Genomic DNA, 22,970 nt, shown 5'->3' with positions numbered 1-22,970 from the left:
TGAGCCAGAGATCCTTACACATTTGGAAATCTGACCCCAGTGAAGCCAAAAACAGGAGGAAAACTACAGCAGGGGATGTATGAGAGGAAAATTTGGAGGGTGACAATGGAATTCCAAGAGCAAACAGCTGAAAGTATCAAAACTAACCACAAAAAATTCTTGATGTATCTCTGAAGTAGGAAGGCTGTAAAAGGGCCATTATGTAAATCAGTGCTATGTTCTCATCTGGAATGTGTGCAGCACTAAATTAAATTTTAAGGCCAAGTGGCTCTGGCCCCGGCTGAGCACCCTGGCCCAGCGGCTTCAGCCTAGCCCCAGCTAAGCACCCCGGGCCCGGCCCGGCCTCCAGCACTGTAAAGGGGCAGGGAGTTGGAAGAGGGCAGGGGAGTTTGGGGGGAGTGGATAGGGGTTGGGGCAGTCAGAGGGCAGGGAACGGGGATTGAATGGGGGCGAGGGTTCCAGGGGGGGGCAGTTAGGAAGGAGCTGGGGTTGGATGGGGTGGTAGGGGGCAGTCAGGGGTCCCAGGGGCAGTCAGGGGACAGGGAAGAGAGGTGGATGGGGCAGGGGTCCGAGGGGGCCATCAAGGAATGTGGGGGATTGAATGGGGCAGGAGTCCTGGGGGGAGGCACGACCCCCTCTTGGGGAGAGGAGGAGAGAACTGGTTGTTGTTTTTTTAGCAGCTCATCACTGGGAATAGGGGAGCAGGCCCCATTGTATCTATCTATGGGGCTGGGTGAACACTCAGGGATAGCCGAGTTGCTTTTTTATTCCTGTCGGGATTCTGGCCACGACACTATGGGGCATTTTCAGCATCAACGCTGAGGCTGCAGAAGCCGGGGGCGGGAATTACTGGTATTTCTGCTTGACGCTCGGGCTGGCGGCTCTGAAGAAGCTCCAAGTCCGCGGGCGGGCGGGCGAGGGAGGGGAATGACTCGCGCGGGGCAGCCTTGCTGGGAACGAAGTGACCAGCGCCCAGGCTGGGCCGTGAGGCCCCGGAGCGGGCTGCGGCAGCGCCGGGAAACCGGGGGGGACACGCGGCCAGTTGTCAGGCTCGGAAACCTGCAGCCGCCGCGGGCGAGGCGCTTCCCGCTGCAAATCGAGCTCGCGCTGCTCGTCCCCGGAGCGGGGCCCGGACTAGGGACCCCCCGGCACCTCTGGCTACAGGAGCCGGGCCCAGCCTCCCGCCCTAAGGCCGGACAGCGGCGAGGCCTCGGCCGCCTCCCTCACCAGCCCGCGCTGCGCCCTGCGCAGGAACAACTATCGGCGAGCCCCTCGCCCTCGCCCTGCCCCGGAAGAGATTCCCCGTCCTTCCGGGTCAGAAGGCGGCACTTGCAAACGCGGCCCAGTCAGAATCCAACACGAACGAGTTCCCCTGCCCTCATAGCGCATGCGCACAACCGCCCTAGGCGGGGAGGGGCTGCCCAAGTGCCACGTTCAAGAGGAGAACGGTGGGGGCGGGTATGGTCTGGCCACCAATCAGATCCGGCCGCTGAGGGCCTGAGGCGGTAGCGTTGACCAATCACAGGTGACAGAGCGGGCGAAGCGACCAATTACAGGATGCTAAGAAAAAGTGAGGCAGTAGCCATTCAGAGATGGTCGGAAAGGGGCGTGGCTACCGGATCAGCAAATAGAAAACGAAGAGAGTCCCGGGCGCTCGGCCAAGCCAATGGGAGAGGCAGGCGAGGGCGACGGGCTCAGCCAATAAGGAGCGGCAGCGGCGGGCACGGGGCGGGTTTATAAGAGGGAGGCGGGGGTAAGGGCCTTTTCTCCCGCCGCGGTTCCGACTCGTAGCTGCTGCCGCCTGTTCCCGGCCTGTCTCTGCCACCGCCATGAAGCTGCTGAGCGCGCTGCTGCCGCCGCTGCTGGGCCTGGCGCTGCTGGGCCTGGCCCGGCCGGGCCGCGCGGAGGCGGAGGCGGACGCGGCGGCGGAGGCGGAGGAGGAGGACGGGGTGTTGGTGCTGCGCGCGGCCTCCTTCGAGCGCGCGCTGGCGGCCCACAAGCACCTGCTGGTGGAGTTCTGTGAGTGAGGGGCTCCGGGGGGGGGGCGGCGGCTGCGCGTCACGCCCGGCTCCGGGGGGGCTGCTCCCCCCCCCCCCCCGCGGCCGCGGGCGCCCCTGGACATGGCGCCTCCCGCAGCAGCCTGACCCCTCCCTTGTCTTGCAGATGCCCCGTGGTGCGGCCACTGCAAAGCGCTGGCCCCCGAGTACGCCAAGGCTGCGGCCACGCTGAAGGCTGATGGCTCCGAGATCCGGCTGGCCAAGGTGGACGCCACAGAGGAGTCGGAGCTGGCCCAGCAGTTCGGGGTTCGGGGCTACCCCACTATTAAATTCTTCAAAAATGGAGACAAATCTGCCCCCCGAGAGTACACAGGTGAGCTCAGGCCCTGCCGGGGCGGTACTGCCGGGGCCTGGCGCGTTGAGGCGTCGCTGAGCGGTCCTGAGATGCGTTAGGTTGGACTTCATTTTGTTGTAAATACTCTGAATCGAAACTGAAACCCCAAAGTCCCCTGGGTCTCTGACACCCAGTGGGCAGGTTGGGCTGAGCATCCCATAGTCTCGTTGGACATAACTTAGATCTGTTCTTAGTCTGTTTTATGCACAGGTTCGGCAGTAAAGAGATGTGGATTGTCAGAATGGATTGAGCTGATGTTTCTTGTCTTGCGTGCTAGTTGTGGTATGCGTCTCCATGGTCAGGAGGAGTGAGACTGTAACTAGCCTGTATTAAGTGTGTCCAGAATATGTAGATGAGGAGTAGTAGATCTCTTCCAAAAGAGAAGGTTACAAAACTTGTGTATTGGGGGCAGGGTGTATTATTGCTGGTGGAATACGTAGGCAGCATCAGCATCTGGTAACAAAGCAGGGCTGACATGAGGGGTTATCTGAAAACAGAATTGTAGGCTTCATTGTCTAGTCATTCATTATTTCTTCCATATACAAATACAGTCTTGCATCTGAAGAAGTGGGTATTCACCCACGAAAGCTCATGCTGCAAAACGTCTGTTAGTCTATAAGGTGCCACAGGATTCTTTGCTGCTTTTTCCATATACAGAGGAGTTCTTTGGTGTCATTCTGGGGGGAAATATTAGAGGAATATGTTTGGAGACGCCCTATAGCAAGTTCCCTACTTTTTTAAAATAAAAGATAAAGAAGCCGTAAATTCTCCAGTGCTAGAGAGTAGAAGTCCCAGTGCAGGTTTTGTCACTTAAGGATGTGCATTTCTCATCCCTGACAAGCAGAAAATGCTGAATCTGTACTTGAGCAGTGCATCCAAGCCAGGGTATATGATCATATGTAATGTGGTTCCTTCATCTATGCACTCCTAGTGTTTAGTGATAGGAAAGCAGTATGATTAAAGCTCCGTTTGTACTTATTATGTAGTGATGCACAAGGCTGGAATCAAACTAGTTGGAGCAGTTGCTGTGAATGCTAAATGTAAAAGTCCATCTTGGTGAGGGAATGTTTGATCAACCTGATTAAAATAAAGGCTGTAGTAAGTTCTAAAACATTTAGATTCTCTTTAGGGCAAAAACCCCTCAGGGTGCTAAAACAAAGGATGAGAAATACTGATATTTTTTTTCTGTATGAAAATCCCAGAATCCTCCAGGAGGTCTGCAGTGCTGATAACACTGGTCAAAGTCTAAATGTGCTTGGGCCAGCCTGGTGACTGAAACAGTGTGTGAAAGGAATCCTTGTACCTTGGTTCAGGGTGGTACGCGTGGGTTTTAGTGCTATGCAGAATGCCTTGGACTTCATAGTACCTCTAGGGAGGTGCAGGGCTTTGCTCACTCCAGGAATCTGCTCTGATGGAAGGTGAAAAGAAAAGTAGAGACTATTGGGGCTGGGCGGTGAATAGACCACTTCCTCACACCCCAGATTAGGTGCTCTGTAATGTCCCTAGAGTCAGGATGCATGCTCATGCCTTGGTCTGCAAAAGTAAGGATGAACACTGAACTTGCTCATCTTTCTGATATAGCTGGCAGAGAAGCTGATGATATTGTAAACTGGCTGAAGAAACGCACTGGTCCAGCTGCCACTACCCTGGCAGATGTTGCTGCAGCTGAGGCACTAGTGGATTCCAGTGACGTCACTGTGATTGGGCTCTTCAAGGTAGTGTTTGGGTTTAGATCTCAGAAGTGTACTGTAAGTGTGCAGATTCACCCCTGCAGCGCCTCCTGCTGGTCTCTGTCTGGAATTAGCTCGTCCAGCTTCCAGAGTGCCCTCTGCAAGCCAGTGATTTGCCTTACTACTGGCCCGTGTCCCTCCCAGTGCCCCTTTCTCTGGGGTGCTGCCCCTCTGGCAGTAACCCCTCAGTCTCCAGGTCTCCCCACCCCCTATTTCCCAACTTGCCTCAGTGTAAGGCTACTGCCAGTCACCAACTAACCCCTGTTCCCTGGGGCAGACAGCAGTGTATGCCACTCATCACTGGCAAGGGGAGTTTGGGCCTGCTGCCTCTGTCTAGCCTTGGGCTGTCCCCGACAACCCCAGTACTCATTGGCCTTATGCTAGGCCACAGCCTGGGGGGTTTCCAGGCTGGAGCTCCCCAGATCCCTTGGCCTTTCCTCAGCCCTGCTCCACTCCTGGTACCTTCTGTAGCTCCCCAGCAGCCAGGCTCATCTCCCTCCACAGCTAGAGGAGACTGTGTGCCTTTACTCCTGGCTCAAGCCTTTATAGAGCCAGCTGGGCGCTGATTGGGGCGTGGCCCCCAGCTGAGGCTGTTTCCCCAATCAGCCAAGGCTTGCTCCTTTCCTAGTAGCAGCCCTCTCTGTCTCAGCCCTCTCCCAGGGCTGATTTCAAGCCCTTCCAGGCAGGAGTGGGGTGATAACCCCACTACAGGCACACTGCATGTCTGCTGCAGATTTTCTGCCTGCTGCAACTCTGGGAGCTTATGAAATCAAGCACAGATGTTGCCCAACATTCCCTGTCCTGCTTTGCTGCATAGTCTCTGGATGCCTCAAACTGACGTGCAGTGTAAAACACCTTTTTTTCTTCTCTCCCAGGATGTGGAGTCAGAGGCTGCCAAGCAATTCTTTCTGGCAGCTGAGTCCATTGATGACATTCCTTTTGGGATCTCTTCCAGCAGTGATGTCTTCTCCAAATACCAGCTCAGCAAAGATGGTGTTGTCCTTTTTAAGAAGGTAAGGAGTGGTTCAAAGAACACATGCCATGCTTAATCTGAATTTCTCTACCTATTAATGTTCCAGGTGACCATTTAAGGAGTGTCTGAACTTGGAGCATTTAACAGTACTCTTGGTAGAGTAACTTTCACTCTTTCCCCTGTATAGTTAATATCCCTGTTCATGGATCTTCCACGGCAGTTGGGAGGAAAACCTTTTTTAAAAATTTAGAAAATGTTGTAAAACTCCAGACTCTCCGGAGGACTCAGTATGGGTGTAGAACTTGAAACTAATTATAAACTGCCTAGATTTCAGATTTGAAATTGTAGCTCCCTTGTTCAGCAGGGGGAAGCATTGTCAATCATCTGGACAGGGTGTCTTTTAGTGGTATTTTGCGTATATTCCTGGAACTCCCTGGACGTGAGCCCTGAGTTACCTTTAGTTTCTGCCTTTTCCTTGTTTCAGGTTTCTGGCTGCTGTGAAGTTAATGTTCGCTGTGAACTGAAGTATTTATGGAGTTCATTACTGTTGCCTCCTTCTGCCTCTAAGAGCTGTTGTACAACAGCATCCAGGATCCTACTGCCATGCCATTCTCGGCTTGCTCTTGTTTTAGCTGAAACATCGTTTAATATGCTCATCCTTGTCCTCCTAGTGGGCTCAGCTGTCTGATGTGTTACAGCAGGGTTGATTAGGAGGAGGGTTTGCAAGTTCTTGTGGCAGAGGCAGGGTGCACTAAAGAGTCATGGTTTTGGCAAGAGCTGCAGAATTGGAAGGTGTGATGTGGCTGATGCCTCCAGTCAATTAAAATATCTTGTTACCCTTCAGCCTACATGGGGAACAGAGCTGAGGAGTAGGGTTGGGGAGATGGGAAGCTGAAGCTCCCTGGGAGAAGAGCTGGTGATGCTAGTGCATCATGACATGCAGTGAGAGGCAGGGCAGAAAGCTGCTTTGGGTTAATTCCGTTTAACCAGGCTGTACTCTCATCCACTATTCTTTCTGTAAATTAAAAGGCTCCAAAGTTGTTGGAATAGTTGAACTGTAGCTCCTAAAGCTGTTATACTTAAACCAGACTTGTGAGTCTAGGGGTTCACGTTAGAATTGTTGAAGATGCAGCACCTGTCTGCGGAAAGCAAATAGCTGTTCCAGCGGCTGTTTCTTTTAAAGCTTGTAGGATCCCCCTCTGGTTGTCTGAGGCTATTCCAGTTGTACCTTGCCCTTAGGGAATGCTGCTTTCGCTGCATGCCAGAGGGTGTCTGTGATGGCTGGCTGTTTATATGGAATCTTCACACTGTTTATTTCCACTGCTGCTAGCTGGTTGAAATATCTTTGAAGAGGATTTTACAGCTTATCTGACAAGGGTGTCAGGAGCGAAGACTTGCACTCAAGTGAGCAGGTCCCTCTGAGTGAAGGACTTCTTCTTTTCACCACTGTCACTATTGACCCTGGTTTATAAACTCCAGAGTTGTCTGTGTAGGAAGTGTTCCAGCTTTAGAGGCTGGTGGAACAGAAAGGCATTTGTTCCTTGTGCAACTCTTAATCAGCATGTCTTGAGTGACCTGCTCCTCCCTGACTTTCCTTTGCTCTCTTTGTGAGCACAATAGTCCCTGCTGGAGTCAGGACAACTAAATGTAACATTACTTAAAGGAGCAGAATTTTCAGTGGCTGTCTTACATTGATTCCCAAGAGCTTTGTTTCCTCACACTGCTGTTCCTCTGGCAGATCTCAAAGGCTTTGCAGGCTCATATGGGTGCTACGGAGACCAGGTCATGAGACTTGCCTTGATCAGTTTAATTATTCAGTAAAGTCAGAGGGCCTAAGATCTTAATTTGACTGGAGCTCCTGAAAGGGATCCAATTTTGGTGGCTCCTGCCATTAGTGTCAGTGGGGAAAATGCCTTCCAAAGGCAGTTCTGGTCTAGTTTGGGAAAGGGGCTTACCAGCTGGTCACCCTTCACTCTCCTTGGTGTGGCTTGTCTGGGTGTGAATGTTGCATTTTAAACAAGCCTTTTGAGGATATTAAGGAGCTGGACTAGTTACCCATAGAGAAGTCATCCAGCTTGCTTTTAATCTTAAACACCAGCATTCTCTTCTTCAGCTTCTCAGCTGAAGAGTCTCTGTTCAGTACTGCCATTTGGGTTACTTTATTCCACCATCTTGCTGCTGCACCCCACATTTTTATATATAGGAATTGGAAAAGGTTCAGAAAAGGGCAACAAAAATGACTAGGGGTATGGAACAGCTTCCATAGGAGGAGAGATTAATAAGATAGGGACTTTTCAGCTTGTGGAAGAGAACTAAGGGGGAACATGATTGAGGCCTATAAAATTGTGTCTGGTGTGGAGAAAGTAAATAAGGAAACAGTTACTCCTCATAACACAAAACTAGAGGTTATCAAATGAAATTAATAGGCAGCAGATTTAAAAAAACAAAATAAAACATTTCTTCACACAGTGCACAGTCAACCTGTGGAACTCTTTGCCAGAGGATCTTGTGAACCCCAAGAATATAATGGGGTTCAAAAAGGAACTAGATAAATTCATGGCAGATAAGTCCATCAATGACTATTAGCCAGCCTGGGCAGGGGTAGTGTCCCTAGCCTCTGTTTGCCAGAAGCTGGGAGTGGGCGACAGGATGGATCACTTGATGATCACCTGTTCGTTCCCTCTGGGGTGCCACTGTCAGAAGACCAAATGCTGGGCTACATGGACCTTTGGTCTGACCTAGTATGGCCGTTCTTGTGTTCTGCTCGCACAGCCTGTGTTTTAACCTTGATGCTCCTCTGCTGTTCCCCTCTTTTGGGCTGCCTGGGAAAGTTCTGAGAATCAAGGACAATAATAGGTGGTGGTCTAGTAGAAAATGGGACTTGGCACCTGTGCTGCATCTTCTCCTCCAATCTGTGTTCTTGTGTCACTAACAATAGAGGGTGACACATCCTCAGTGGGTTGAGTAAACTGCTGTTTATTAGCAGCTGCGTAGTGGGCTTTGCTGCCTGACACCAGCTCATTTCTAACAGCTGTTTGTTGGCTAATGTATGTGCTTCAACTCAGACCTGCGTGCTGACTTCTGTTGTGCAGAGTGCTGCTCTTGCCCAGTCACTGTGACTCTGGGGTTTGCTGTAGCTTCTCACTGGTTTGTCTAATATTGTCTAGAATGCTGCGGAGCAGCTGTTAAATTAGAAGGCCCCCTCCAAGGCATGTCTTCCGAATCCTTTTGTATTCTTGCAGAATTGCACCAAGAGCCAGGTTCAGTGTCCTCTCCATTGCTGCTCTGCTTACTGTCCGGGGAACTTTAGGTCTCCCTTCTCAGCAGAATGAGTGCTTTGGTTTAGATTACATCATGGATTAAATCTGAGTATTTTGTTTCTTGCTTGCAGTGTTAGCTGGAAATCTGCTTCCTCACCAGTAGGTGGCAGAACCATGCAGTTGGGCTGGCCCCTCCCAGGCCTTGGTTCTGTATGAAGTTTGTTACTTGGAATGTGCTGTACTTGCTCATCTCTCTGCATGCCAAGGCAGTAAGTGTCTCTGTGCACGTAAGCATTAACTTTAACCCTTAAGAAAATAACCCCTTTGTCTCCCCAGTTTGATGAAGGTCGCAACAACTTTGAAGGTGATCTTACAAAAGAGAACTTGCTGAACTTCATCAAGTCTAACCAGCTGCCTCTGGTCATCGAGTTCACTGAACAGGTAAGGCCTTCCAGGACATAATCAGCTCTTTGGTCACACATGTTCTGAGCCCCTGGGACTATGGGATAGGAAGCTATGCTGCTCTTTCCTCCTGGCCTGGAATCTACTGTGCCTAGATGAAGCAGGAGATGCAAGAGGGAGCCAGGGATAAGTTTGCACCTCAGAGTGGCACTTGTATTCTTGGTGACTCCCTTGGCACCATCAGTGCAGAAAAGCCCATGGGCTCTGGCACTGGGTTTTTGTCCTCCTAATGTGGAGTTGTATTTCTCCTAGACTGCTCCTAAGATCTTTGGAGGAGAGATCAAGACTCACATCCTGCTGTTCCTGCCAAAGAGTGTTGCTGACTATCAAGGGAAACTAGACAACTTCAAGACAGCAGCTGGAAACTTCAAAGGAAAGGTGAGGAGCTGGAGAAGGGCAGTCACTCCTAGCCTGTGCAGGGCATTGATTTCTTACAGCTCCCTCAGTCTCTTTGTTTCTGTATATGGATCTCCCAATAGCCAGGTGCCTTAGTCACTTGCTGCTTTGTATAGACCTCATTGAGGAGGGTGTAGATTAGAGTGGCAGCTTGACTCCTGATTTTTCCTTCTGACTGGTGTAAGCCAGCCCTGTAATGTAACTTGTGGCACACTAAGGTGTTTGTCTTCATGCACATTGCTTCAGTCACTGCAGCCCCAGTATTTGTACTAGAATAAAGTGGCCCATGTTCTGCCATGGGCTCAAGAGGGTAGGGAAGCCAGCTGTCTAGCTGGCTTAGTGACTTTATAGCAGAGTCGCTACTGTAGGATTTCATTCATGTCTTTAATATCTACATTTGACTTTCCTCCAAAGATCCTGTTCATCTTCATAGACAGTGACCATAGCGACAACCAGAGGATCCTGGAGTTCTTTGGCCTAAAGAAGGAGGAGTGCCCAGCTGTGCGCCTCATCACTTTGGAGGAGGAAATGACTAAATACAAACCTGACTCAGATGAACTGACAGCAGAGAAGATCAAGGAGTTCTGCGACCAGTTCCTGGAGGGCAAAGTCAAGGTAACAGGGACGAGTGCAGTTCTTTGGACCCTGACATAAGCAGAGATGTGGGAGTGATCCCTGCTCTAAGAGCTTGTGTGAAACCTTATACCGGTCATGTGGGGTGAGTCCTTTCAAATTAGCTTTGTAGCATGTTTAATGGCATAGTATCTAGTGAGCCGCATGCTGAGACATCCAAAGGGCAGAACCAGTGGGCATGGTGCCAGCACAGAAATAACTACTTTATCAGCATCTGAAGGCACCCACAGTAAAGCAGGGGGTTCCTGTCTCTGCACTTCACATGCCCTTGTGGTGCATATCCAGCTGCTACTCCTGTTTTCTCAGCCAGCTGAGAATTTTGTAGCCTCTTGCTCATGGTGGGAATTCTCAGCCTTAATCTGAAGATGGAGGTAGCTATGCATAGCCTAGCACAATGGCAATTTCAAATGGAGCTCTGTTCCAATGTCACATTGGGAATGACTTCCTCAGTAATTGACACTTAAAGTGAACAAACTTCCTCTCTGAAGTACTCAGCTGCAGCCTTTCCCATGCAGGGGCACCAGCAGTTCAGAAATGCCCAGGTTAGAGGATGGGGGATTCTCCATGAGAGGAGGAGGAAGTGACTGACTCAGCTGACCTCTTATAGCCCATGGCTGATCTGTTCCACATTTTGCAAGAAGTGGGGTTTTCCTGGGAGCATGATTTTGCCTGCACATTCCACATTGCTATATGCATGCTGGTTCTCAGTCCCTGTTCTTCAATTCCAGCCCCACCTAATGAGCCAGGATTTGCCTGATGACTGGGACAAACAGCCTGTCAGAGTTCTGGTTGGAAAGAACTTCGAAGACATTGCTTTTGATGAGACCAAGAATGTGTTTGTGGAGTTTTGTGAGTACTTTGCGCATGCTGAATAACAAATGGCAGGAAAGCAGCCCAGTTAGGAATAGTATATGGGGAGGAACCACCTTAATGTAAGAATGGCCATACTGGGTCAGACCAAAGGTCCATCCAGCCCAGTATCCTGTCTACTGACAGTAACCAATGCCAGGTGCCCCAGAGGGAGTGAACCTAACAGATAATGATTGAGTGATCTCTCACCTGCCATCGATCACCACCCTCTGACAGAGGCTAGGGACACCCTTCCTTACCCATCATGGCTAATAGCCATTAATGGACTTAACCTCCATGAATTTATCCAATTCTCTTTTAAACTCTGTTATAGTCCTAGCCTTCACAACCTCCTCAGGCAAGGAGTTCCACAGGTTGGTTGTGCGCTGTGTGAAGAACATCTTCCTTTTATTTGTTTTAAACCTGCTGCCCATATTTTCATTTGGTGGCCCCTAGTTCTTATAGGAACAAGTAAATAACTTTTCCTTATTCACTTTCTCCACATCACTCATGATTTTATATACCTCTATCAAATCCCCCCTTAGTCTCCTCTTTTCCAAGCTGAAAATTCCCAGCCTCTTTAATCTCTCCTCATATGGGACCTGTTCCAAACCCTTAATCATTTTAGTTGCCCTTCTCTGAACCTAATGCCAGTATCTTTTTTTTGAGATGAGAAGACCACATCTGTATGCAGTATTCAAGATATAGGCGTACCATGGATTTATATAAGGGCAATAGGATATTCTCAGTCTTATTCTCCATTTTTGAATGATTCCTTTTTGATGACACCTTCCCCCAGGAGCTGGATGACCTGGAAGAGGAACGTGTGAAGGGGAGATTCTCCTTTACTGCAGGGGTTGGACTAGGCTAGCAAGCATCAGAGTAGAGGGCCCAGCCCTTTCTGTTGGGTGGCCTTCAAGCTTCATGTTGCCTTTTAATTTACAGATGCTCCCTGGTGTGGTCACTGCAAACAATTGGCTCCTATCTGGGACAAACTGGGAGAGACTTACAAGGACCATGAGAACATTGTCATTGCCAAGATGGACTCAACAGCTAACGAAGTGGAGGCAGTGAAAGTCCACAGTTTTCCCACACTCAAGTTCTTCCCTGCAGGCCCTGGCAAAAACGTACGCAGACTGCTGAATTCCAGGGACTTGTGTGTGGATCATCTCTAGCAAGGGAGAGCTAGAAGCTTAGAGCCTTTCTGCTCTCTTGTGTGCCTGGGGCTCTAGCACCCATTTGAGAGATGGGCTTTTAGATTGAGAAGGTTGGTTTGGCACCTTCCAAATTGCCTTTGGGGGATGGGCTGAGTTGCAGGAGGGTGAGGGAGACAGCCTGGGAGGATATGGGGGCAGTGCTAGATGGGGCTGGGTGAAGTGCAGCAGAGGACAATGTGCTCATCTGCGGGCTGTCTTCTCGCAGCAATCTCAGCGGTCTAGTGGCTGAACTGCTCCTTCATTTCGTGTGGGTGAAGGTGAATTTTACATTTCCTCTTGCTTGGCATTTTTGAAAACTGTTGTTCAGAAAGAGCATTGTTCCCACCAAGGGCTTGACTCTGTTTGGGTTAACCAGCATCTCTCTGGCTTTTCCCCTGCAGGTCATAGACTACAATGGGGAGAGGACGCTAGAAGGCTTCCAGAAGTTCCTGGAAAGTGGAGGCCAGGATGGTGCTGGGGATGAAGAGGTGAGTAGCCCATTCATCGGGGAGCCTTGGTTTGCAGTGCTTGCAAAGAGTGTGGAGTCAGTAGCAGCATTAGGATTTAACCCCTACAATAGGTCCTGGCTTCTAGAGCCACTTCTAGTTCTTCCCAGCAGGCTAGATGCTTTGTGGGCATGGCAACACTGAACGCTGATCTCTGAGAAGCTGGAAGTCTGGCTGGCCATTGCAGTCTGATGGGCTGCTGCTGGCTGGGACTGTCAGGCTGTGAGGCATAAACACGGGAATGTGAACTGAGGGATCACTCCTCTGTTAAATCCATGTAGGCCCTGCCTTTCCCACCTCTGGTCACCACTGTGAGGCTGCTTGAATGCTCAAGGCCTGTGCTTGGTTCAAAATCTTTTCCTCCCCATAGAAATCCCTCTCTGTCTTGGCCAGCTATGTCCGTGGTTCTAGACCCATGTGAAATTGCTGCCTTTGCTGTTAGGCCCACCATGCTGGCAGGACAGCCCATCACCAGGTGGCAGTGCCCTTTCTGCTTCTGGAGCAAAGCTGCTCCCCTTCCTGCCAGCCTGTGCACTATTTCTAAATTCAGTTTCTTTGTTCACTTTCATGGGCTCATGTTGTGAAGGGAGAGATGCTAGTCTCTTGTAATTAGCTGTGGTCACTGCATTCATATTCTCCTATCCAATCCCTATAACATGAGCAGTCTGTACTGTATATGCAGTGTCAGGATTCACCGCTTCCTTCTGCCTTTCAGCCCCCCTCTCCATTGTTCTCTAACTACTGGCTTTTATATGATTGAGATTATTAACACTGATCTCAAATGGGTTTGTGAGTTCCCTGAATGGCCAGAGTAATGAGTGTTGCCATTAACATGCCAGGTGGAGCAGAGCATGGATTGGACTGGAGTGAGTGGGGTAGGAGATGGTGCTTCAGCTGCCTCATTGCTATGCCTAAATCTGCTGGGGCTCCAGGGTCCTGTCTGCATTGTGCCAGATCAGAACCAGTAGCTGTTGACAAATGTTGTATTTAAACGCAGGATCTGGAAGACTTGGAGGCTGATGAGATTGATCTTGAGGAAGGTGAAGAGGACCAGAAGATCCACAAAGATGAACTGTAAAGAAGAGACTCAAATCTGCATATCCCAAAGAGCAGACACTACACTGGCTGCCCTGTCACAGGGCCTAGCGAGTCCAGAAACCCATTCAGATTTAAACTAGAAGGAGTGTTGGCTGGAAATGCAGGGATTGGTTTAAAGTAACACTTCATCCTAACTTGTCTGTGCACTTGACTGTCTCCTCTTATTTTTCAGTTCTGAAAAGGGATCTGTCGCTAGGTAGCTGCCCAGGCACCTGGGCCTCTTATTTTTTTTATTGTGATGTACTTTTTTGTACATGGATTTGTTCCAAGTGTTCTGTTCTTTTGGGTAGAAGTGGGCTGTGAAATGGCAGGAAGTCTCCTTGCCTGACATTTCAGAGCCTCACCAGTAATGCCTCCTAGGAAAGCTTAGTTTTCTCTTCTAAATCTAAAGGCCATAACTACTCTCCACCTGGCAGTGCCCTAACCATTGTCTCAGCTGTTCTTCCTTGGAATTGCCATCTTTCAGTGTGTGGGGGGAGGAAAAACCACTAACCTGACTTCAGGGGTCCTGGGGCGGGGGAGTGGGCAGATGTTTCCCCTTTAACAGATCATTGTGTGGCTGAAGGGCTCATTTGCCTTTTGCTTTGAAAGATGAATGGAGATGACTGTTCCAAAGATCAGGAAGGGTGGAACATTCTGCCAGCATTGGCTGTGGCGGGCTCTGGGGAGGGAAGCCCCAACTGCTGGCTCACCCATGTAGACAGGACCTAGTGGCATTGCCACATCTCCCTGATCAAACAAGGCTCTGTTCCTCAATCATTTTCTGTGCATTTTTTTGTGAATGGGTTTCCTGGGCAGACAAGGTGCATGGGGGCCTGATAGAATGCAGCAAACAGGACACTTCTGATTACTGGGTTGTAGGGATGGGGGCTTGGGAATGGGAGTGCTGTGAAAGTCTGAGCGAAATCAGGCTTGTTCTATGCATTCCACCACAATGTTGGAGCTGAACTTGTTGGCCAAATAAAGTTGAGATTTTAATACTATCCTGTGTCTTTGACTCTAAATGTCACCTAGAGCTCATTTTAATTTGCCTGTTTCCTGACCCCCCAGCTGGATTTCTGCAAGACTCTGGGAGGTCTGAATGTGGGGGAAGGAGCCAGGAACTGCAAAGGGAACCATAGGAGTCTTATTACAGCTCTGCAACCCCTCTGTTTACCAGGCAGCATCTGTGCCCAGAGGAAAGCTGGTCACTGATACCTTTTCCCTTTAGAAGCAGCTGCTCTGAACATTCTGGCAGGGGGAGAGAGGGGGAAGAGTCTTTTAAGATGGTTACTTTGCAAAGGCTTTTGGGCTGGTTACCACCTCCAGAAAATCCATTTTGCAGCTGGGTACATGGACTGAGCCCTTTACACCTGGGTTTGTCCGACACAAACAAGACTGAGCTCTTAATGGTTGCCCTCTGAGCACAGGCATGAGCCTGGAGAACTGATCCAGCAGTGTGAGCTGTCTCTCTCCAGCCCCCTCCCCAAATCTGTGATCTGAGGGGATCACTCCTAAGCCTGAGTGTCTGCCCTAAAGAGCCTAGAGTCTAACAAACAAATGGGGGTGGGTCTGGGGGAGAAGGGAAGTAAATAGTGTGTGATGCTCAGCTGAGCACTAGCAGTGATGACAATTTGCTGCCTGCCCAGCTGTTGTCTTGAGTTTACAGGAATTGCTGCATGGCTGACTGTGCTGAACCTCTGCTGGCAGCTCCCAAAGGAACATTAAGTTTTTGTTGGCTCTTGCCCTCTGGCAGGGCTCTCCAGCCAATCTGGGGCATGGATGACCCTGGGCATTGAGATTAACATGATGAAAGTTTTGGCATAGTTCTAGCTGAACCAATCACCCTTGTAAAGGGGGGGAGAACTGGGAGAACAGATGTTGCTGGAACCCCTGCTGCTCTAGTCAGCATAATTAGGGCTCCGTGTCTGTTGTGGATTCTGTGATTCTTCCATGACCTCAGCGCAGGGGTGGGCAAACTATGGCTCGGGGGCCACATCCAGCCTTTGAAATGTTTTTTAATCTGGCCCTTAAGCTCCTACCAGGAAGCAGGGTCTGGGGCTTGTCCTACTTTAGTGCTCCAGCCTGGGAGCAGGGGTAGGGTCTTGCCCCACTCCACATGACTCCCAGAAGCAGCAGCATATACCCCCCTCTGGCTCCTACACATAAGGGCAGCCAGGGGGCTCCGCATGCTGCTGCTGCCCCTGCCCCAAGCACTGCCCTTGCAGCTCCCATTGGCTGGGAACTACAGCCAATGGGAGCTGTAGGGGTGGCACCTGCAGACAAGGCAGTATGCAGAGCCTCTGGGCTGCACCTCTGAAAGAGCCGGAGGTGGGACATGCTGCTGTTTCTGGGAACTGCTTGAGGTAAGTGCTGCCCAGAGCCTGACCCTCTCCTGTGCCCCAGCCCTCATCCTCCTCCCACCCTCTGAACCCCTCGGTCCCAGCCCAGAGCACCCTCCTGCACTCCCAACCCCTCATCTGCAGCCCCCACCCCCAGCTGGAGTCCTCCCACACCCAAACCCCCAATTTTGTGAGCATTCATGGCCCACCATACAATTTCCATACCCAGATGTGTCCCTCAGGCCAAAAAGTTTGCCCACCCCGCCTCTGAGTTCTGCAGCAGCCAGTGTGGCTAATCCCAGGGCTACCCCAGCAGCTGGCCTCAGGGACAGCCACACCAGCCACTGCTTGGGTGGCCCCCGGCAGCAATCTTAGGGTGGGAGAAGCAGCCACAGTCTGTGGCCCCAAGCAGTGATCCCCAGGTGGCTGGCCAGAACAGTTGGTGGTGCTGCTGGGCCCCTGAGCACATGCCCCCACCCCGATTTAGTCACAGGTATGAGTCATGGACAGGTCAGGGACAGTAAAGTTTTGTTTATTGCCCATGACCTGTCCATGACTTACTAAAAATACCTCTGGCTAAACGGTAGCCTTAATCATAACTGATCTGTGAGGATCCTCACCCAGCAGATGCCCAGTTCAGACAGGTGCTGGGGGAGCAGAGAATGCAGCAGGTGTTCCCTGAGTCTCTGCTCTGGGTGCTATTCTGCTTGGCCCTGCTAAGGGCCACAGGAGCAGCCCTGTGCCAGCAGTTCCAGGGGGGCTGGGGTGAGCTGCACTCCAAGAGGTGCTGCTGGAGCTTGTTTTTCCAGGACCAGCCCTCCTGCCCTATGAACTGCAGCACCAGCCTCGCCTGTGTGGGGATCTACCACGGTCACCGGAGCGTGAATGACCTTGGCATTAACTTGGCGTCTGTGGCTTTGACAAATCACTGTTTCATGCCTCTGCAGGTTGCTGCATGCATCAGTCCCTGGCTTCCCAGGCCTGTTCCTAATGGACTCTTGGTGGGCCTGGTTTCCATGCCACAGGGAGCCTGCAGCGGGGCCAGGTACCAGGGGCTGCACCCACATAGGCAGCAGATGGCTTGACCCTTTAGATGGGCACATCAACAAGTCGGCTGTAAGATGAGACTCTAACTTGTGCCCAAAGTGGGAGGCTGGAGGGCAGGGCATCTCTATTACAGCACCTCATGGCAAACAGCATGAGCTGAATGTCCCCAAAATAGCCAGCAGGAGGCTATATAATGGGAGCTGCCGGTGGAGCCCGTCAGCCCCAAGAAGGGAGTCTGGCACTGAGCTCGGTGGGGGCTGGGAACACTCATAGCTGTCTCGCTGTTCTAGAGGGTGGCTGTTTGCGGCTGCCAGGAGAGGCCCCTGCAGGACTAGCGGCTCCGGTGCTCTTTGGCCTAAGGAGGAAGTGACCAGAACAGGGGAGAAGAGTGCGCAGTGCTCTGACACTGAGTTGGGGGGTCAGTGCTGCCTCCTGCACCTGCTCACCCAGGCTGTCGCAGCCTCACTGTGTCTCTGCCCTTGTGCCTTCTCGCCGGCTTCACAAGGTGCCCACCAGTATGAAATACTATGACCCGGCCTCGCTGTCCCGGTACCGCGGCTGCTCCCAGCGCCTCAAGCCAGCACGGACAGTGCGCTTCCCCAATGACATCGTCTTCCAGGACAACATCAGGCAGGGGGACCTGGAGCAGGTGGGCAGGTTTATCCGAGCCAGGAAGGTCACCTTGAGCACCCTGTATCCCTCTGGTGAGTAACACCTCCTGTGGCGCTGGCAGAGCTAATGGGTGGTCAGCAGCGGGGGGTTCCCGGGTGGGTGGGCCTACCCTCTGCAGGGGATGTGCAGGCACAACCTTACCCCATGCAGAGCAGGGTGTTAGAGTTTCACCCCCTTGTAATTAAGTCACTTCATGCCCCGCTAGTGGTGGCGGAGGGGGGTCTTGGGTCCCATCAATGCTAGTTGGGGGATGGGAGCAAGTGTTTCAATCCCTCTGAGAGGAGCTAGCCCAGCACCGGATGCTGATGGGCACCCAGTAATGTGGGACTGCATCCCCCTAGCAGACATGGACAGAGCCAGCCCTTCAGTGCAGAGGGGTTAAAGCCCAGGACCTTGCCCCTTGATGTATCCAGCACCATGTACAGTGACTACAACATGCAAATGGCCAATCAGAGAGGGGAACGGCAAGGGAGAGGCCTGAAGTAGCATGAACTGGTGGCTAGAGCACTGGACTAGGAGCCTGGACTCTTGGGTTCCCAGCTCTGGGAAGGGAATGGGGCCTAGTGGTTTGGGGGGGGGGGCAAGCCAGGACTCCTGGGTTCAGTTACCAGCCCTGCTGCTGACTCACTGAGTGACTTTCCCCGTACGTATGACTCTGCTGCCTGCGTGTAGGCCTGGAGCTGGTCCGATGAATGCGTTGGTGCGGGCGGGGGCGGTGTGACGGCCTGTGTCGTTATTACATGGTTGCCCCTTGTGGCTCTGCCTCAGCCTCTGTCAGAAAAGGCCCTGGAGACCCCCCTCTAAAATATCCCTGGCTTGGGTGCCAGGCTCCCACCCAGCCACACCCAGAGGTGGGGGACTCGTGACTCAAGGCTGAGGCCTGGAGGAGACATGCAGGCTATTGGTGGGCGAGCTCGGGGGTGGGTTGGCATGTCACTGACCAGCCCTGGCTCAGCAGGGGAGGGAAGGGGCTACAGAGCCTGAGCCACTCAAGGAGCCATTTACCCCAGTAAGGGGGAAAAATGACCTGGCGCCAGCTCCTTTCTGGGGTGCAGAGGAGGGGAGCTAGGTGTTTCCAAGCTGGGGCCCTTTCCCCTCCCTGCCCCCCAAAGCCCCTGCCTCGTGTCACGTCCCAGAACCCCTGGAGCAGCTCCCTGGCCCAGTGAGGGCCGGTCCCTCTGCCTCCCCATGGCCAGGCAGGTCTGGCCCTGCAGCTGACGGGTCCCCTCTCTAGGCTTGGCAGCCCTCCATGAAGCCGTGCTGGCCGGGAACCTCGACTGTGTCAAACTGCTGGTGCAATACGGCGCGGACATTCACCAGAAGGACGAGAATGGCTGGACCCCCCTGCACATGGCCTGCAGCAATGGCTACACCCACATAGCCAGGTCAGCAGTCACCATGTGCTTGGCTTAGCCCTGCTGACAGTTACCCGCCCAGACTGGGCTCTGGGGGAGCGGGGTGTGCTGGCTTGGGGCTCTGGGAGGAGGGGGGGAGCAGGGTGTGCTGGCTTGGGGCTCTGGGAGGAGGGGGGGAGCAGGGTGTGCTGGCTTGGGGCTCCGGGAGGAGGGGGGGAGCAGGGTGTGCTGGCTTGGGGCTCTGGGAGGAGTGGGGGAGCGGGGTGTGCTGGCTTGGGGCTCCGGGAGGAGGGGAAGGGTGTGCTGGCTTGGGGCTGTGGAGCAGCCTGCCCACACCCTGTATATCTAGGGTTGCTAACTGTGACTGAAGCTATTCTGAGAGATTTTTTTCCCCAAACATGATAGGATATTTTAAGAAAATGACATTATATCAAAATCTCCTGGATTACTTTCAACAGTCACTGGGTGATAGATGCCAATTCCAGGAGACTCCAGGCCAATCCTGAAGGGTTGGCAACCCTATGTGTACCTGGTAGTTGCTAAGGCCTAGTATTTCCTGCTGAGGCCCAGAACCCCCTTAATCCTGCAGGGACTGGGGCTGTCTCCAGGAAGTAGTGTTGGAAGCACGTCTGCTCTCCCCTGCTAGGCTGCCTTGCCCACCGCCAGCGTGGGTGCTGGAACTAGGGGTGCTGCTGTGTCCCCTGGCTGGAAGTGGATTCCATTACACCACAGGGTTTGCAGTTTGGGTCAGCTGCCCCCCCACCTCCCCTTTACATTGTTCCAGCACACCTGCCTGCCAGTGCAGCCCCTCCCTCTGTCTCCTGCAGGTACCTCATCTCTTTAGGAGCCAGGCTTGATGCCACCAATGACGAAGGGGAGAAACCATCTGACCTCATTGACGCTGACTCCAGGGACCTTGTGGAGCTCTTTAAAGCTGCCAGGATGGACTGAGGTGTCTCTCCTTGGCGTAGGGCTCCTGTCACTCGGACTCTCCAGCAGCAGAGGTGGGGCAGTGCAGTTGTCAGTCCTGGGGGTGCTGATCAGGGCAGTTTAGGGGAAGCAGAGAGTTCACCCAATAACTGCACTGCAGAGCTGCGAACTACCTCAGCTCCCCAGAGCCCCCGGATCGCCGGGGCACCACGAGGAGAAACTGACCCTTCTCCACTGCTCTCACCCCCACCGCAGAGCCAGTGTCCATCTTCAGCTACAACTGGATTGGCCAAAAGAGCAGTGGCTGGAACGCGCTGGTTCTGGCTGGCACTGGTGTGTGGACAGTGAAGCAGCGGGGGTCTGAGTTGGCACTGGCTCTGCTGTGTGGAAGCACATGCTGATAGGCCCCAGCTGGTGCTGACAGTGGCACTGTCTAACTGGAAGCATTAAAGCTGTTTCTTGGAGCTGCAGCTCCCCAGAATAACCCTTGTCCGTCCAGGGGCAGAGAGAGAGAGAATGGTAGCCCAGCTCTCATGGTAGCATGCAGTGCTGTACAGATTAGATATCTTGTCGTAATGTCACAGTGTTAAAAGTCCTATTTTGGATTGAGCCGACTATAGATTTGCTTTTTACTATAATGTCCAATAGGTTGACCTGGTGGCCAGGTTCTTTTTGTTACTTTGAAAATACTTTTTACTTTTTCAATAAAACTGATTTCTGGAGAGTCTGGTGCTGCCACCATTGATTTGTTTCTCAGGTGTAGAGGGTAACTCTTCCTGCCCTGCAGCACAGTTGTCCCAAAATCACCTCTCCCAACCTGCTTCAGGATCCTATTAGCAGAAGCAACCATGACACAGGAGCCACATGCTCAATGAAAAGAAAGATCCAAGAATCAACAAACTCACTGCAGCTGTCAAGGAAAAATAGAATGGCCGACATGTGACGGCAGAGCTTGGAAACAAGCCCCAGTCATGCCTAGGCTGTTCCCCATCATGGGCACTCGCTGTCCACCTAGCCAGGCTTGCTGAAGACAGATGCTCTGGTGAGAGGGAGTGGGTATAACACAGCAGCACTTGGGCATGTCCCCTTGCATTGGGCCCTATGCACCAGTACAAATGAAGCAGAGCTGCCCAAAGTGGGCAATGCACTTGCAGACCAAACGGCAAGTCCTGGGAACCCCCACTCCTCAGCAAAGGGCACGCAGGGCAGCCCCGCTCTGGCAGCGGCACTGCTGGGTGGCTCCAGTATTATCCTCCCCTGTGGGCATCAGGGAGGGACAGAGCTGGGGGCTGAATGAGGAGAGAGTGGCTTGGCATGGACCTCAGCAGCTGGTGAACAGAGCCTGGTTAGCAGGTGGGGGCATGTGAGGGAGGGGCCTTTGACAAGGGGGCAGGGCTAAATCAGGTTGAACAGGGGGTTAAAAAAGCCAGCTCCCAGGTGAGCAGCAAAGCGGGGGAGTTTAGAGCAGCATCCCTGCCAGGTCCTGCACCAAGCAGAGCCTTGACAGCGAGAGAGCACTAGACAGAGTGAGCTGCCCAGGTGAGGAGCGTTTGGCTGAAGGGCAGGAGACTGAGGGTCTATAACCTGCCATAAAAAGCCACCCATAAAAGAAACATGGGGGAGGATGCCTCTCACAAACATCCTCTAACCCTCAATAAATAACACCCCAAACCCGCTAGTCTGAAACTAAATCCATGCGTGAAGAGTGCGAGTCTAGCAGTAGCAATATACTACTGACCACCTGGCCAGGATGGCGACGGTGATTGTGAAATGCTCAGGTTGATTAGGGAAACTACAAAGGAAGAAAACAATAATAATGGGGGATTACAACTAGCCTCGTATTGACTTGGTATGTGCCACCTCAGGAAAGGATCCAGAGAGAACATTTCTAGACACCAAAAATGGCAGATTTCGGAGCAGCATGTGCTAGAACCCACAAGGGGAGAGATCATTCTTGATTTAGTCCTAAGTGGAGGGCAGGCTCTGCTCCAAGAGGTGAATATAGCTGAACTGCTCGGTAATAGTGACCAGCCACAAGGGTGAAACGCCTGCGTATTGAAGGGAGACCTTTTCAAAACACCATAATAGAGGCTCAAACAAAATGTATCCCCCAAATAAAAGAAAAAAAGTAAGAGGCCCAACAAAATGCCACCATAGCTAAACAACAGAGTAAAAGAGGAAGTTAGAGGCAAAAAGAAGCATCCTTTAAACATTGGACATCAAATCCTAGTGAGGCAAATAGGAAGGAGCATGAACTGTGGCAAATCAAGTGTAAAAGTATAAATGGGCAGCCCAGAAAGAAGCTGAAGAGCAACTAGCAAAAGACACAAAAACTAACAGCACCAACTGTTCAAGCACATCAGACGCAGGAAGCCGCCAATCAGTGGGGCACTGGTGGAGGAGGCACTAAAGCAGCACTCCAGGCAGACAAGGCCATTGCAGAGAAGCTAAATTAATTTTTGGCATCAGTCTTCCTGCAGATGATGTGAGGGAGATTCCCATACCGTAGCCATTCTTTATAGTGACAAATCTGAGGAACTGTCCCAGATTGAGGAGTCAATAGTGGAGGTTTTGGAACAAACCGATAGATAAAAGTCACCAGAACCAGATGGCATTCACCTAAGCGTTCGAAAGAAACGCAGATACGAACTTGCAGAACTAACTGTGGTATGTAACCTACTACTTAAATCAACCTCTATACTAGATGACTAGAGGGTAGCTAATGTAATGCCGATTAAAAAAAATATTAATAAAAGGCTCCAGAGGCAATCCTGGCAATTACAGGCTGGTAAACCTAACTTCAGTATCAGGCTAACTGGTTGGAAGTAACAGAATTATCAGATTCACAGATGAACAGGATATGCTGGGGAAAAGCAACATGGTTTATGTACAGGGAAATCATGCTTCACCAATGTATTAGAATTCTCTGAGGGGTCAATAAACATATGGACAAGGGTGATCCAGGCAGTATCCTGTATTTGGGCTTTCAGAAAACCTTTGGCGAGGTTCCCTCACAAAAGGCTCTTCAGCAAAGTAAGCAGCCATGGGATAAGAGGTAAGGTCCTCGCGTGAATCAGAATTGCTTAAAAAATAGGAAACAAAGGGTAAGAATAAATGACCAGATTTCACAAGGGAGAGCTGGGACCAGTGC

General features: G+C 51.7%; 2 protein-coding genes across 2 annotated transcripts; both read left to right on the top strand.

The window, feature by feature from the left end:
• The first annotated feature begins 1,759 nt into the window (after positions 1 to 1,759).
• P4HB (prolyl 4-hydroxylase subunit beta) lies at positions 1,760 to 14,477 on the top strand. Its single transcript, XM_044983185.1, has 11 exons — positions 1,760 to 2,019; positions 2,164 to 2,370; positions 3,973 to 4,106; positions 4,997 to 5,134; positions 8,691 to 8,795; positions 9,069 to 9,194; positions 9,627 to 9,827; positions 10,574 to 10,694; positions 11,640 to 11,821; positions 12,292 to 12,378; positions 13,394 to 14,477. The coding sequence occupies exons 1-11, from the start codon at positions 1,830 to 1,832 to the stop codon at positions 13,472 to 13,474; spliced, it is 1,572 nt and encodes a 523-aa protein (XP_044839120.1). The 5' UTR covers positions 1,760 to 1,829; the 3' UTR covers positions 13,475 to 14,477.
• A 2,381-nt stretch (positions 14,478 to 16,858) lies between these two features.
• PPP1R27 (protein phosphatase 1 regulatory subunit 27) lies at positions 16,859 to 20,475 on the top strand. Its single transcript, XM_044983527.1, has 3 exons — positions 16,859 to 17,566; positions 18,769 to 18,919; positions 19,717 to 20,475. The coding sequence occupies exons 1-3, from the start codon at positions 17,380 to 17,382 to the stop codon at positions 19,838 to 19,840; spliced, it is 462 nt and encodes a 153-aa protein (XP_044839462.1). The 5' UTR covers positions 16,859 to 17,379; the 3' UTR covers positions 19,841 to 20,475.
• Positions 20,476 to 22,970: the final 2,495 nt, after the last annotated feature.

Source organism: Mauremys mutica, chromosome 12 (assembly GCF_020497125.1).
Source record: "Mauremys mutica isolate MM-2020 ecotype Southern chromosome 12, ASM2049712v1, whole genome shotgun sequence".
NCBI lineage: Eukaryota > Metazoa > Chordata > Testudines > Geoemydidae > Mauremys > Mauremys mutica.
The sequence above is the reverse complement of the archived record's forward strand: the minus strand, read 5'-3'. Positions and strand labels throughout refer to the sequence as shown.

Bases quoted from the DNA above. Each gene is read 5' to 3' on its own strand.
- P4HB (XM_044983185.1), top strand. From the start codon at position 1,830: ATGAAGCTGCTGAGCGCGCTGCTGCCGCCGCTGCTGGGCCTGGCGCTG. The intron at 8,796-9,068 runs GTAAGGCCTTCC...TATTTCTCCTAG, and splicing joins TCATCGAGTTCACTGAACAG to ACTGCTCCTAAGATCTTTGG. The intron at 10,695-11,639 runs GTGAGTACTTTG...TTTAATTTACAG, and splicing joins GAATGTGTTTGTGGAGTTTT to ATGCTCCCTGGTGTGGTCAC.
- PPP1R27 (XM_044983527.1), top strand. From the start codon at position 17,380: ATGAAATACTATGACCCGGCCTCGCTGTCCCGGTACCGCGGCTGCTCC. The intron at 17,567-18,768 runs GTGAGTAACACC...TCCCCTCTCTAG, and splicing joins GAGCACCCTGTATCCCTCTG to GCTTGGCAGCCCTCCATGAA. The intron at 18,920-19,716 runs GTCAGCAGTCAC...TGTCTCCTGCAG, and splicing joins GGCTACACCCACATAGCCAG to GTACCTCATCTCTTTAGGAG.